The sequence below is a fragment of the Bubalus kerabau genome, chromosome 6 (genome assembly GCF_029407905.1).
Source record: "Bubalus kerabau isolate K-KA32 ecotype Philippines breed swamp buffalo chromosome 6, PCC_UOA_SB_1v2, whole genome shotgun sequence".
Classification (NCBI taxonomy): Eukaryota; Metazoa; Chordata; class Mammalia; order Artiodactyla; family Bovidae; genus Bubalus; species Bubalus kerabau.
The window spans coordinates 26,064,975-26,079,101 of NC_073629.1; the positions used below are offsets into that span (position 1 = coordinate 26,064,975).

The window sequence follows — 14,127 nt, forward strand, 5'->3', positions numbered from 1 at the left end:
CAACTGTCTAATTTCTTTCCCTGTGGACATATTTCTTTACGTTGATTGGCATAAGGAAAAGGCAGCTGCCCACAGGGCCCCTCTGTGGCTGCAATTACAGTGCTGAGGATAAAATGTTTTGGAAAGGATCAGGGATAGAAGTTGTGTAGAAACAGTATGTATCAAGAAGACCACTCACAGTATGTCTCTGCATCACACTGTGGTGTAGTGGAGAGTGCTGTGTGGAGTGTGAAATGTGACATTTAGAGTCAAAAGACTGGTATAAGCCCTTGTACCAGAACTTAGGAACTCCATACTCTTAGACAAGTCTCTTATTCTCTCTTGGCCACAAACGATACTGAAAAATGCAGCTTTTAATATTTTGAAATGGCAAAAATAATCATACCGATGTATCTGAGGTTTTTATGATAAAATGAGATGATTTATCTGAAGGTATGTGTGTGTGTGCATGTTAAGTCGCTTCAGTCGTGTCCAACTCTTTGCAACCCTATGGACTGTAGCCCACCAGGCTCCTCTTTTCATGGAATTCTCCAGGTAAAAATACTGGAGTGGATTGCCATACCCTCCTCCAGGTGATCTTCCCAACCCAGGGATCGAACCCAGGTCTCCCATACTGCAGGCAGATTCTTTACCATCAGGAAAGCCCAAGAATACTGGAGAGGATAGCCTATCCCTTTTCCAGGGGATCTTCCTGACCCAGGAATCGAAGCAGGGTCTCCTGCATTGCAGGTAGATTCTTTACCAGCTGAGCTACCAGAGAAGCTTAAAAAGAAGGCATGGAAAGTGCTAAATAACTCCTAGATGTTATTATCTCCCAGCATTAATGAAAAACACTTGAGCAAATACCTCTATGCTTGGAGCCTAGGATTTGTTTTTCTTATAAGAGTTACTAAAATGCTCCTGAAAATATCTGCCATTCCTGCTCTCACCTTGACCAGCATCATGGAGATAAGGGGAGAAAAAGGAGGAAGCAGAGAAAAGCCCTAGCAGGAGACCCTTCTCTCGGGGAAAAAAAGACAAAACAATGCATTCATTTTGATTTTCAGGTTCTTCAAGAAGCCAATCAGCAATACAGGTGTATTGATTCTTATTACCATACACAAGACAACTCTTTACTGTTGGTCTTTCATAATCCAATGAATTTACAACGTCTGCATCATGAATATTGGAAAGTTGGCCTTCACTCTAATGTTGGATTCAGGTAACCAACTTAGATGGTTTAGTTAGTTATCTTAGTTAGCTTGTTACTTGGTTTTTAATTCCTTAGCCTAAGCTGAGTGGTTCAACCCAATAAAAACATTTGTGCAGTACCGTAGATTCAGTGAAGTTCACCAAATTGAATGCTGTGTGCCAGGCACTGTGATAGGCGTTGAAACTATACACTGAAGAAGGCAGACATCATTCCTGGCCCCATTGAATCTAGTGGGGATATTATTAAATTATACTTGATTCATTTAGACTCCAATATAACAGCCTCTGAAAGGTTTAAAGTAGGAACTACAAAACATGGCATTCCATATGCTGGTTTTGGGTAACTCCACTTGATCTAGGGAAGACTCAGACGTAGGGTAACTGAATGACACATGCACTCAGCTTCCCAGCAAACTGAGACCTCTAGGAATCAGTAATTTGTTTTTCCTCCCCAGCTCCTTAATTATTTCATTGCTATCTTAAAATTTTTCTCTCCTTTCTCATCCTTAATGATGAGAACTTTTCATTATTTTTCTGTACTGGTTAATGTATATTCAGTATTTGTTATTTATATAGAATTTAGTCCTAAGGGATACAGAGAGGATGAACATGGACCTACAGAAAACTGGAGAAATGGATTGTGTGCATACATATACACAGAATCACACACTTTAAAGTCATAAGATGATTTTTTTAAATTAGGATACACAATAGGTATACCAAGCTAATATAACTGTGCTTTCCTTTGTTTTGTTTTTCATTGCCAGTAATTATGCTTTTCATTTCTTTGTTGACTAGGACTTCAGTACAACTTTGAGAACATTATTGTCTTATTCGAGGTTCTGAATATTCATCTATTAAGTATTTTTTCAGTTTTTTGCCATAGGTAAATGCTCCTTATTAGGTTAGAAAATTTTCTTACGTTGCTAGTTTGCTCTAGGTTCTTAATTATAAATGACTATTAAATAATATCAAATTATTTTCCTGCATCAATTTAGGTGTTCTCTCTTTTCCTTTAATCTGTTAAAGTGTGAAATTTTATTAATAGATATTCTGTTTGAACTTACATTCCCATGAAAATCAAATTTGTCCATTATGTTATCTTGTTTATAAATTGCTGCATTTAGCTTGCTAATATATTCTTTAGAATATGTCCATCTGTATTCATGGGTAAGATTCAGCTATAATTTTTCCCATCTTTAAATGTTCTTTTCTGGCTTGAGATTGAGATTTTTATTAGCCTCATAAATTAATGGGTGGATATTCTCCCTTTTTAATCTCTACTTTTTTTATTTTCTGAAAGAATTTATGTAAGACTAAGATGTATATTCCTTTGGCATTTGGTAAAACTTGAAAATAAGAACATCTGGACCTGGGAAGATGGTTAATTACTGATTTAACCTCTGTCATGATTATTAGACTCTTTGGGTTTACTATGTATTTTTGAACTACATTTGATAATATGTATTTCTCTAGGAATTTGACCATTTTACCTGTTTTCAAAATTATTGCATAAAGTGGATTACAATATGCTCTTGCCTTTTTGTGTTACACATATCTGTTTTAATTCCTAATGCTTTTAATCTGTGATTTCTCTGTTTTTCTGAACCAGTCTTGCCAAAGGTTTGCCAATTTTCTTAAATTTTTTGTAAAAGCAATTATTGCATTTGATCCTTTGTCCTTTTTAATTTTAAAAAATATGCCCTCATCTTTATTTTTATTTTCTCTCAATTTCTTTGGATTATTCCAATGTCCTTTATTTGCAAATTAGAATTTTATCTCAGGATTTTGAGTTATTTTTGTTGCTTTACAAGTATTTAAGGCAAAAATTTCTTTTTAAATACCACTTTAGCACTACAAAATATCTGACTGATGGAATTTTATTGTTGTTCATTTTTTTGAACACATAATTCTTTTTTATTGAATTATAGCTGATTTACTATTATATTAGTTTCAGGTGTACAACATTGTGATTCAGTATTTTTATAGATTATACTCCATTTAAAGTATTATAAATTATTGCCTACATTTCCCAGTGCTATGCAATGTATCCCTTTAGTTTATTTTATACCTAGTAGTTTGTGCCTCTTTGCCCCTATTCTTTTTTTTTTTTTTTAATTTTAAATTTTATTTTATTTTTAAACTTTGCATAACTGTATTAGTTTTGCCAAATATCAAAATGAATCCGCCACAGGTATACATGTGTTCCCCATCCTGAACCCTCCTCCCTCCTCCCTCCCCATTCCATCCCTCTGGGTCGTCCCAGTGCACCAGCCCCAAGCATCCAGTATCGTGCATCGAACCTGGACTGGCAACTCATTTCATACATGATATTTTACATGTTTCAATGCCATTCTCCCAAATCTTCCCACTCTCTCCCTCTCCCACAGAGTCCATAAGACTGTTCTATACATCAGTGTCTCTTTTGCTGTCTCGTACACAGGGTTATTGTTACCATCTTTCTAAATTCCATATATATGCATTAGTATACTGTATTGGTGTTTTTCTTTCTGGCTTACTTCACTCTGTATAATAGGCTCCAGTTTCATCCACCTCGTTAGAACTGATTCAACTGTATTCTTTTTAATGGCTGAGTAGTACTCCATTGTGTATATGTACCACTGCTTTCTTATCCATTCATCTGCTGATGGACATCTAGGTTGCTTCCATGTCCTGGCTATTATAAACAGTGCTGCGATGAACACTGGGGTACACATGTCTCTTTCCCTTCTGGTTTCCTCAGTGTGTATGCCCTGCAGTGGGATTGCTGGATCATAAGGCAGGTCTATTTCCAGTTTTTTAAGGAATCTCCACACTGTTCTCCATACTGGCTGTACTAGTTTGCATTCCCACCAACAGTGTAAGAGGGTTCCCTTTTCTCCACACCCTCTCCAGCAGTTATTACTTGTAGACTTTTGGATCGCAGCCATTCTGACTGGTGTGAAATGGTACCTCATAGTGGTTTTGATTTGCATTTCTCTGATAATGAGTGATGTTGAGCATCTTTTCATGTGTTTGTTAGCCATCTGTATGTCTTCTTTGGAGAAATGTCTATTTAGTTCTTTGGCCCATTTTTTGATTGGGTCATTTATTTTTCTGGAGTTGAGCTGTAGGAGTTGCTTGTATATTCTTGAGATTAGTTGTTTGTCAGTTGCTTCATTTGCTATTATCTTCTCCCATTCTGAAGGCTGTCTTTTCACCTTGCTAATAGTTTCCTTTGATGTGCAGAAGCTTTTAAGGTTAATTAGGTCCCATTTGTTTATTTTTGCCTTTATTTCCAATATTCTGGGAGGTGGGTCATAGAGGATCCTGCTGGGATGTATGTCAGAGAGTGTTTTGCCTATGTTCTCCTCTAGGAGTTTTATAGTTTCTGGTCTTACATTGCGATCTTTAATCCATTTTGAGTTTATTTTTGTGTATGGTGTTAGAAAGTGTTCTAGTTTCATTCTTTTACAAGTGGTTGACCAGATTTCCCAGCACCACATGTTAAAGAGATTGTCTTTAATCCATTGTATATTCTTGCCTCCTTTGTCAAAGATAAGGGTCCGTATGTGCGTGGATTTATCTCTGGGCTTTCTATTTTGTTCCATTGATCTATATTTCTGTCTTTGTGCCAGTACCATACTGTCTTGATAACTGTGGCTTTGTAGTAGAGCCTGAAGTCAGGTAGGTTGATTCCTCCAGTTCCATTCTTCTTTCTCAAGATCACTTTGGCTATTCGAGGTTTTTTGTATTTCCATACAAATTGTGAAATTATTTGTTCTAGCTCTGTGAAGAATGCTGTTGGTAGCTTGATAGGGATTGCATTGAATCTATAGATTGCTTTGGGTAGTATACTCATTTTCACTATATTGATTCTTCCAATCCATGAACCAATGGTATATTTCTCCATCTGTTAGTGTCCTCTTTGATTTCTTTCACCAGTGTTTTATAGTTTTCTATATATAGGTCTTTAGTTTCTTTAGGTAGATATATTCCTAAGTATTTTATTCTTTCCGTTGCAATGGTAAATGGAATTGTTTCCTTAATTTCTCTTTCTGTTTTCTCATTATTAGTGTATAGGAATGCAAGGGATTTCTGTGTGTTGATTTTATATCCTGCAACTTTACTATAGTCATTGATTAGTTCTAGTAATTTTCTGGTGGAGTCTTTAGGGTTTTCTATGTAGAGGATCATGTCATCTGCAAACAGTGAGAGCTTTACTTCTTCTTTTCCAATTTGGATTCCTTTTATTTCTTTTTCTGTTCTGATTGCTGTGGCCAAAACTTCCAAAACTATGTTGAATAGTAATGGTGAAAGTGGGCACCCTTGTCTTGTTCCTGACTTTAGAGGAAATGCTTTCAATTTTTCACCATTGAGGATAATGTTTGCTGTGGGTTTGTCATATATAGCTTTTATTATGTTGAGGTATGTTCCTTCTATTCCTGCTTTCTGGAGAGTTTTGATCATAAATGGATGTTGAATTTTGTCAAAGGCTTTCTCTGCATCTATTGAGATAATCATATGGTTTTTATTTTTCAATTTGTTAATGTGGTGTATTACATTGATTGATTTGCCGATATCGAAGAATCCTTGCATCCCTGGGATAAAGCCCACTTGGTCATGGTGTATGATCTTTTTAATGTGTTGTTGGATTCTGATTGCTAGAATTTTGTTAAGGATTTTTGCATCTATGTTCATCAGTGATATTGGCCTGTAGTTTTCTTTTTTTGTGGGATCTTTGTCAGGTTTTGGTATTAGGGTGATGGTGGCCTCATAGAATGAGTTTGGAAGTTTACCATCCTCTGCAATTTTCTGCAAGAGTTTGAGCAGAATAGGTGTTAGCTCTTCTCTAAATTTTTGGTAGAATTCAGCTGTGAAGCCGTCTGGACCTGGGCTTTTGTTTGCTGGAAGATTTTTGATTACAGTTTCAATTTCTGTGCTTGTGATGGGTCTGTTAAGATTTTCTATTTCTTCCTGGTCCAGTTTTGGAAAGTTGTACTTTTCTAAGAATTTGTCCATTTCTTCCACATTGTCCATTTTATTGGCATATAATTGTTGATAGTAGTCTCTTATGATCCTTTGTATTTCTGTGTTGTCTGTTGTGATCTCTCCATTTTCATTTCTGATTTTATTGATTTGATTTTTCTCCCTTTGTTTCTTGATGAGTCTGGCTAATGGTTTGTCAATTTTATTTATCCTTTCAAAGAACCAGCTTTTGGTTTTGTTGATTTTTGCTATGGTCTCTTTTGTTTCTTTTGCATTTATTTCTGCTCTAATTTTTAAGATTTCTTTCCTTCTACTAACCCTGGGGTTCTTCATTTCTTCCTTTTCTAGTTGCTTTAGGTGTAGAGTTAGGTTATTTATTTGACTTTTTTCTTGTTTCTTGAGGTATGCCTGTATTGCTATGAACTTTCCCCTTAGGACTGCTTTTACAGTGTCCCACAGGTTTTGGGTTGTTGTGTTTTCATTTTCATTCGTTTCTATGCAAATTTTGATTTCTTTTTTGATTTCTTCTGTGATTTGTTGGTTATTCAGCAGTGTGTTGTTCAGCCTCCATATGATGGATTTTTTAATAGTTTTTCTCCTGTAGTTGAGATCTAATCTTACTGCATTGTGGTCAGAAAAGATGCTTGGAATGATTTCTATTTTTTTGAATTTACCAAGGCTAGCTTTATGGCCCAGGATATGATCTATCCTGGAGAAGGTTCCATGTGCGCTTGAGAAAAAGGTGAAATTCATTGTTTTGGGATGAAATGTCCTATAGATATCAATTAGGTCTAACTGGTCTATTGTATCGTTTAAAGTTTGTGTTTCCTTGTTAATTTTCTGTTTAGTTGATCTATCCATAGGTGTGAGTGGGGTATTAAAGTCTCCCACTATTATTGTGTTATTGTTAATTTCTCCTTTCATACTTGTTAGCATTTGTCTTACATACTGCGGTGCTCCCGTGTTGGGTGCATATATATTTATAATTGTTATATCTTCTTCTTGGATTGATCCTTTGATCATTATGTAGTGACCGTCTTTGTCTCTTTTCACAGTCTTTGTTTTAAAGTCTATTTTATCTGATATGAGTATTGCTACTCCTGCTTTCTTTTGGTCCCTATTTGCATGGAAAAATCTTTTTCCAGCCCTTCACTTTCAGTCTGTATGTGTCCCCTGTTTTGAGGTGGGTCTCTTGTAGACAACATATGTAGGGGTCTTGTTTTTGTATCCATTCAGCCAGTCTTTGTCTTTTGGTTGGGGCATTCAACCCATTTACGTTTAAGGTAATTACTGATAAGTATGACCCCGTTGCCATTTACTTTATTGTTTTGGGTTCGAATTTATACACTGTTTTTGTGTTTCCTGTCTAGAGAATATCCTTTAGTATTTGTTGGAGAGCTGGTTTGGTGGTGCAGAATTCTCTCAGCTTTTGCTTGTCTGAAAAGCTTTTGATTTCTCCTTCATACTTGAATGAGATCCTTGCTGGGTACAATAATCTGGGCTGTAGGTTATTTTCTTTCATTATTTTAAGTATGTCTTGCCATTCCCTCCTGGCTTGAAGAGTTTCTGTTGAAAGATCAGCTGTTATCCTTATGGGTATTCCCTTGTGTGTTATTTGTTGTTTTTCCCTTGCTGCTTTTAATATTTGTTCTTTGTGTTTGATCTTTGTTAATTTGATTACTATGTGTCTTGGGGTGTTTCGCCTTGGGTTTATCCTGTTTGGGACTCTCTGGGTTTCTTGGACTTGGGTGATTATTTCCTTCCCCATTTTAGGGAAGTTTTCAACTATTATCTCCTCAAGTATTTTCTCATGGTCTTTCTTTTTGTCTTCTTCTTCTGGGACCCCTATGATTCGAATGTTGTAGCGTTTAATATTGTCCTGGAGGTCTCTGAGATTGTCCTCATTTCTTTTAATTCGTTTTTCTTTTGTCCTCTCTGATTCATTTATTTCTACCATTCTATCTTCTAATTCACTAATCCTATCTTCTGTCTCTGTTATTCTACTATTTGTTGCCTCCAGAGTGTTTTTAATTTCACTTATTGCATTATTCATTATATATTGACTCTTTTTTATTTCTTCTAAGTCCTTTTTAAACCTTTCTTGCATCTTCTCAATCCTTGCCTCCAGGCTATTTATCTGTGATTCCATTTTAATTTCAAGATTTTGGATCAATTTCACTATCATTATTCGGAATTCTTTATCAGGTAGATTCCCTATCTCTTCCTCTTTTGTTTGGTTTGGTGGGCATTTATCCTGTTCCTTTATCTGCTGGGTATTCCTCTGTCTCTTCATCTTGTTTAAATTGCTGAGTTTGGGGTGTCCTTTCTGTATTCTGGCAGTTTGTGGAGTTCTCTTTATTGTGGCGTTTCCTCGCTGTGTGTGGGTTTGTACAGGTGGCTTGTCAAGGTTTCCTGGTTAGGGAAGCTTGTGTCAATGTTCTGGTGGATGGAGTTGTATTTCTTCTCTCTGGAGTGTAATGAAATGTCCAGTAATGAGTTATGAGATGTCTATGGTTTTGGGGTGACTTTGGGCAGCCTGTATCTTGAAGCTCAGGGCTGTGTTCCTTTGTTGCTGGAGAATTTGCTTGGTATGTCTTGCCCTGGAACTTGTTGGCCCTTGTGTGGTGCTTGGTTTCAGTGTTGGTATGGAGGCGTTTGACGAGCTCCTGTCAATTAATGTTGCTTGGAGTCAGGAGTTCCCTGGAGTCAGGGTTTGGACTTAAGCCTCCTACTTCCAGTTATCGGTCTTATTTTTACAGTAGTTTCAAAACTTCTCCTTCTATACAACACCATTGATAAAACATCTACGTTAAAGATGAAAAGTTTCTCTACTGTGAGGGTCACTCAGAGAGGTTCACAGCGTTACATGGAGAAGAGAAGAGGGAGGAGGGAGTTAGAGGTGACCCAAATGAGATGAGGTGGAATCAATAGTGGAGAGAGTGGGCTAGCCAGTAGTCACTTCCTTATGTGCACTCCACAACCGGACCGCTCAGAGATGTTCACGGAGTTATACAGAGAAGAGAAGAAGGAGGAAGGAGACAGAGGTGGCCAGAAGGATAAAAGGGGGAAATGAAAAGGAGGGAGACAGATCCAGCCAGTAATCAGTTCCCTAAGTGTTCTCCACCGTCTGGAACACACAGAAATTCACAGAGTTGGGTAGAGTAGAGAGGGGTTAGGGAGGAGATATAGGCGACCTGGTGGAGAAAACGGAGTGTTCAAAGGGAGAGAGAGCAGTCAAGCCAGTAATCTCGTACCCTAGTGAAAAATGGGTCCTGAAGATTGGGTTCTTAAAGGTACAAAATTGGTAACAAATAGATAAAAGCAAAAATTAAAAATCTAGAGTAGAGTTTGGAATTTCAAAAATGCGATGTTAATGAAAAGAAGAAGGAAAAGAAAGAGAGAAAAAACTAACAAAGAAAAACAAACAAGGTCGCGAAAATTATAAAGAAACTACAGGTACAAAATTGATAACTAATACCAAAAAGCAAAAATTAAAAATCTAGAGTAGAGTTTGGAATTTCAAAAATACAACGTTAAAAAAAAAAAGAAGAAGAAAAATAAAGAGAGAAAACAAACAAACCAAAAAAAACAATGTCGCAAAAATTATAAAGAAAATACAGGTACAAAATTGATATCAAATACCAAAAAGCATAAATTAAAAATCTAGAGTAGAGTTTGGAATTTCAAAAATACAATGTTAAAGAAAAGAAGAAAAAGAAAGAAAAAAAAAAAACACAGTCAAAAAATTATAAAATATATATATGAAGTTTGCTGAGGAAGAAAAAAAAATAGGGTCTTCTTTTTTTTTTTTTTGCAAAGTAATAGTTATAAAAGTGAAAATTAAAGGACAATAGAGGACTTAAAATTTTTTTTTTTTAATTAAAAAAAAAAGAAAGATTGATCGTAAAAATAGTAAAAATATATCTAGGTCTTTCTCTGGTTTTGTTGTATTGTGGGTTTAGTGCATTTTTGGCTAGTTCCTTAGTCCGACTTATATTTCCCAAGATCTATAGGCCCCTTCCTATGTAATCCGTAGTAAACACAGGGTTTGAATCTATGGCCTGTAGCTTCCAAGGCGTTTCCTTCTGTTATAGCTTCTTCTGTTTGCTGGTCTCTTCAGTGTCTGGTTTCCGCCCTGACACAAAGGGGACGGTGGAGGACACTATTTTTTTTTTTCTTTTTTTTAATTTAGGCTCACTTGTTCAGCCGCGCTGTGGGGAGGGAGGGAGGGATGCTGCAAACAGATAACACTGGCGTGCGCTCGCAGTGCCTCAGCCACACTGGGTCTGCCCCCGCTCACTGCGCGTGTAGCCTCCCTGCCCACACTGCTCGGGCTCTAGGTTGTTCCGCCAGGAACCATCAGAGGCCGGCCCTGGGCTGAGCTCCCAGGTCCAAGCCGCTCAGGTTCAGGCACTCGGGTAGTCCTCAGAGGCGCAGACTCGGTTGGGCCTGCGTTTTGTGTTCTTCCCAGATCCGAGCAGCTCAGGTGATGAGGTGTTTGGCGGGCGCCAATGCTGCAACTTATTGCCTCCCCGCCACTCGGTTATCTGGGTGTAAAACTGGCGCACCTTCTCAGGCAGATGTTGACCATCCAGACCCCCAAGAAGTTTTAGTTAGCAAAGAAGCCTGCTTACAGTTTTATAGATAGTGTCTCTCTGGGGCTGCGATTGCCCCCTTCCGGCTCTGGCTGCCTGTCACCGGAGGGGGAAGGTCTGCAGCCAGCTATCTCTGTTCAGTCCTTTGTTCTGTGCGCGGGCCTGGCAGTGTCTTAGGTTAGGGCTGGCTTTTCGCGTGGTAGATATCCCACAGTCTGGTTTGCTAGCCCAAATTATTTCGCTCAGATAGCGCTCAGGACATTTGGCCCAATTCTTACTCTAAGGGACACAGCCCGCGCCGCACTTCCTTGCCCAGCCCCCGCTTGCTAATGCTGTGTGCAGGCGTCTGCGCTGCTTCTCCGCTGGGGGAGTTACCACAGGGCTCACAATCTGCGATTTTTAATTGTTTTTTTTTTCCTCCCTTTTATGTTGCCCTCTGTGCTTCCAAAGCTCGGCACAGATTCGGCAGTGAGAAGGTTTCCTGGTGTTTGCAAACTTCTCTGTTTTTAAGACTCCCTTCCCGGGACGGAACTCCGTCCCTCCCTCTTTTGTCTCTTTTTTTGTCTTTTATATTTTTTCCTACCTCCTTTCGAAGAGTTGGGCTGCTTTTCTGGGTGCCTGATGTCCTCTGCCGGCATTCAGAAGTTGTTTTGTGGAATTTACTCGACGTTTAAATGCTCTTTTGATGAATTTGTGGGGGAGAAAGTGTTCTCCCCGTCCTACTCCTCTGCCATCTTGGCTCCTCCTCCCCTTTACCCCTATTCTTATCTTGCCTCTTTCCTCTTCTCTCTCCTAACTGGTAACCACTAGTTTGTTCTCTGTGTCTGCGAGTCTGTTTTGGTTTTGTTATATTCATTCATTTGCTTTATTTTTTAAATTCCACATATAGGTGATAACAAACAGTATTTGTCTTTCTCTGTATCATCTATTTGACTAAACGTAGTCAGTCCGTCCATGTTGCTGCAAATGGCATAATTCCATTCTCTTTTATAGCTGAATAGGAATTGCCTGGAAAATTCCATGGACGGAGGAGCCTGGTAGGCTGCAGTCCATGGGGTCGCGAAGAGTCGGACATGACTGAGCGACTTCACTTTCACTTTTCACTTTTCACTTTCATGCATTGAAGAAGGAAATGGCAACCCACTCCTGTGTTCTTGCCTGGAGAATCCCAGGGATGGGGGAGCCTGGTGGGCTGCCATCTATGGGGTCGCACAGAGTCGGACACAACTGAAGCGACTTAGCAGCAGCAGCAGCAGTGTTCCATTATGTATATGTAGCACATCTTTATCTATTCATCTGTTGATAGACATTTAGGTTGCTTTCATATCTTGGCTATTTTGAACAATGCTGCTATATCATTCATTTCTCATTTCCATCATTCTTATTTGACCCATGGATTGCATAGAAATATGAGTTTTTATTTTAAACATTTGGCTGAGTTACATTTTTATTATAGTTTGTAATTTCAAAAGTAGTAGTCAGACAACATGTTCTATAGAATACTGATGCTGTGAAATTTGTTGATCCACTTTGTTGCTTAATATGTGGTCAGTTGTTATAAATACCCCCAGTTTGTGTGTTAAGGAAGTTTATTCTTTGGTTTTTGAATACAGGTTTGTATTTCTTAATCTTCACTATTCTTTCTGATTTTTAAAAACTTGATCAATCAACTAATGAGAAATGATTTTTCAAAAACTCAATGTATGATGGAACTTGGTAGATTTATTCCTATAAATTTGTCAGTTTTTGACTTCATGCATGTTAAGATTGACACCACCATTATGATGATACCAGCCTTATGGCAGAAAGTGAAGAAGAACTAAAGATCCTCTTGATGAAAGTGAAAGAGGACAGTGAAAAGGTTGGCTTAAAACTTAACATTCAAAGAACTAAGATCATGGCATCCAGTCCTACTGCCACTTCATGGCACATAGATGGGGAAACAAGGGAAAAGATGACAAACTTTATTTTCTTGGGCTCCAAAATCACTGCAGATGGTGACTACAGTCATGAAATTAAAAGACACTTGCTCCTTGGAAGAAAAGCTATGACTAACCTAGACAGCATATTAAAGAGCAGAGACATTACTTTGCTGACAAAGGTCCATCTAGTCAAACTATGGTTTTTCCAGTCATCATGTATGGGTGTGAGAGTTGGACTATAACAAACACTGAGTGCCAAGGAACTGATGCTTTTGAACTGTGGTGTTGGAGAAGACTCTTAGAGAGTCCTGTGGACTGAAAGGAGATCTACCCAGTCAAACCTAAAGGAAATCAGTCCTGAATATTCATTGGAAGGACAGATGCTGAAGCTGAAACTCCAATACGTTGGCCATCTGATGCGAAGAACTAACTCTTTAGAAAAGACCCTGATGCTGGGAGAGATTGAAGGCAGGAGGAGAAGGGGACAACAAAAGGAGATGGTTGGATGGCATCACCAACTTGTACATAAGTTTGAGCAAGCTCCAGGAGTTGGTGATGGACAGGGAAGCCTGGGGTCACAAAGACAGACATGACTGACTGACTGAGTTGAAATGATGTTAAGATTATGTTAATAAGCAAAACAAGAATTGAGTTGTTTCCCTGATTAAGCTTTTATCAATATGCAATGTCTTTATCTCTGGGATTGCTCTTTGCTTTCAAGGTTATATTGACCAATATTGATATATCTGTACAGACTTTATCATATGTATCTTGTCTGATAGTGATAAACTTTACAAGCCTCTTTTATATTTTATCTTGTATATCCTTTTCTATCCATTTACCTCTTGCAAAAAATATATATAGCCAAATTTTAAAAATTCATCTGACAATATTTACCTCTTGAGAACCTAGTTCATATATTTGGATTAATTTCAACCATTTAATTTTGTCCTGTTATTTGCCCTTTTTTTTTCAGTTTCTTTATTTCTCCTTATTTGGTTTGAATTAATTTCATTTTTATTACTACTACCAGAATGACAGTTATACACTATATCTCAACTCATTCTTCAGAAACTATGATATTCACTTTAAAATTTACAAAGTCATCAGCACCTTTGTTACGTTGTTCAGTCACTCAGTCATGTCCGACTCTGTGATGCCATGGATCGCAGCACGCTAAGCTCATCTGTCCTTCAGTGTCTCCTGGAGTTTGCTCAGATTCATGTCCATTGAGTCAGTGATGCTGTCTAACCATCTCATCCTCTGCTGCCCCCTTCTCCTTTTGTCTTCGATCTTTCCCAGCATTGGGGTCTTTTCCAATGAGTGGGTCTTCACATCAAGTGGCCAAGTATTGGAGTTGCAACATCAGTCCTTGAAATGAATATTCAGGATTGATTTCCTTTAGGATCGACTGCTTTCATCTCCTGCAGAAGACCGTGCCTTTACCTGCC

At 38.0% G+C, this 14,127-nt stretch overlaps 1 protein-coding gene across 1 annotated transcript in view; it reads left to right on the forward strand.

Annotated features, from left to right (window-relative positions):
• The window catches only part of LOC129654860 (sperm-associated antigen 17-like), a 330,465-nt gene that overhangs the window by 202,253 nt on the left and 114,085 nt on the right, over positions 1–14,127 (forward strand). Inside the window, exon 12 of the mRNA XM_055584600.1 lies at positions 1,047–1,201. Coding sequence (XP_055440575.1) covers positions 1,047–1,201 — 155 coding nt within the window. The remainder of the gene's footprint in view (positions 1–1,046; positions 1,202–14,127) is intronic.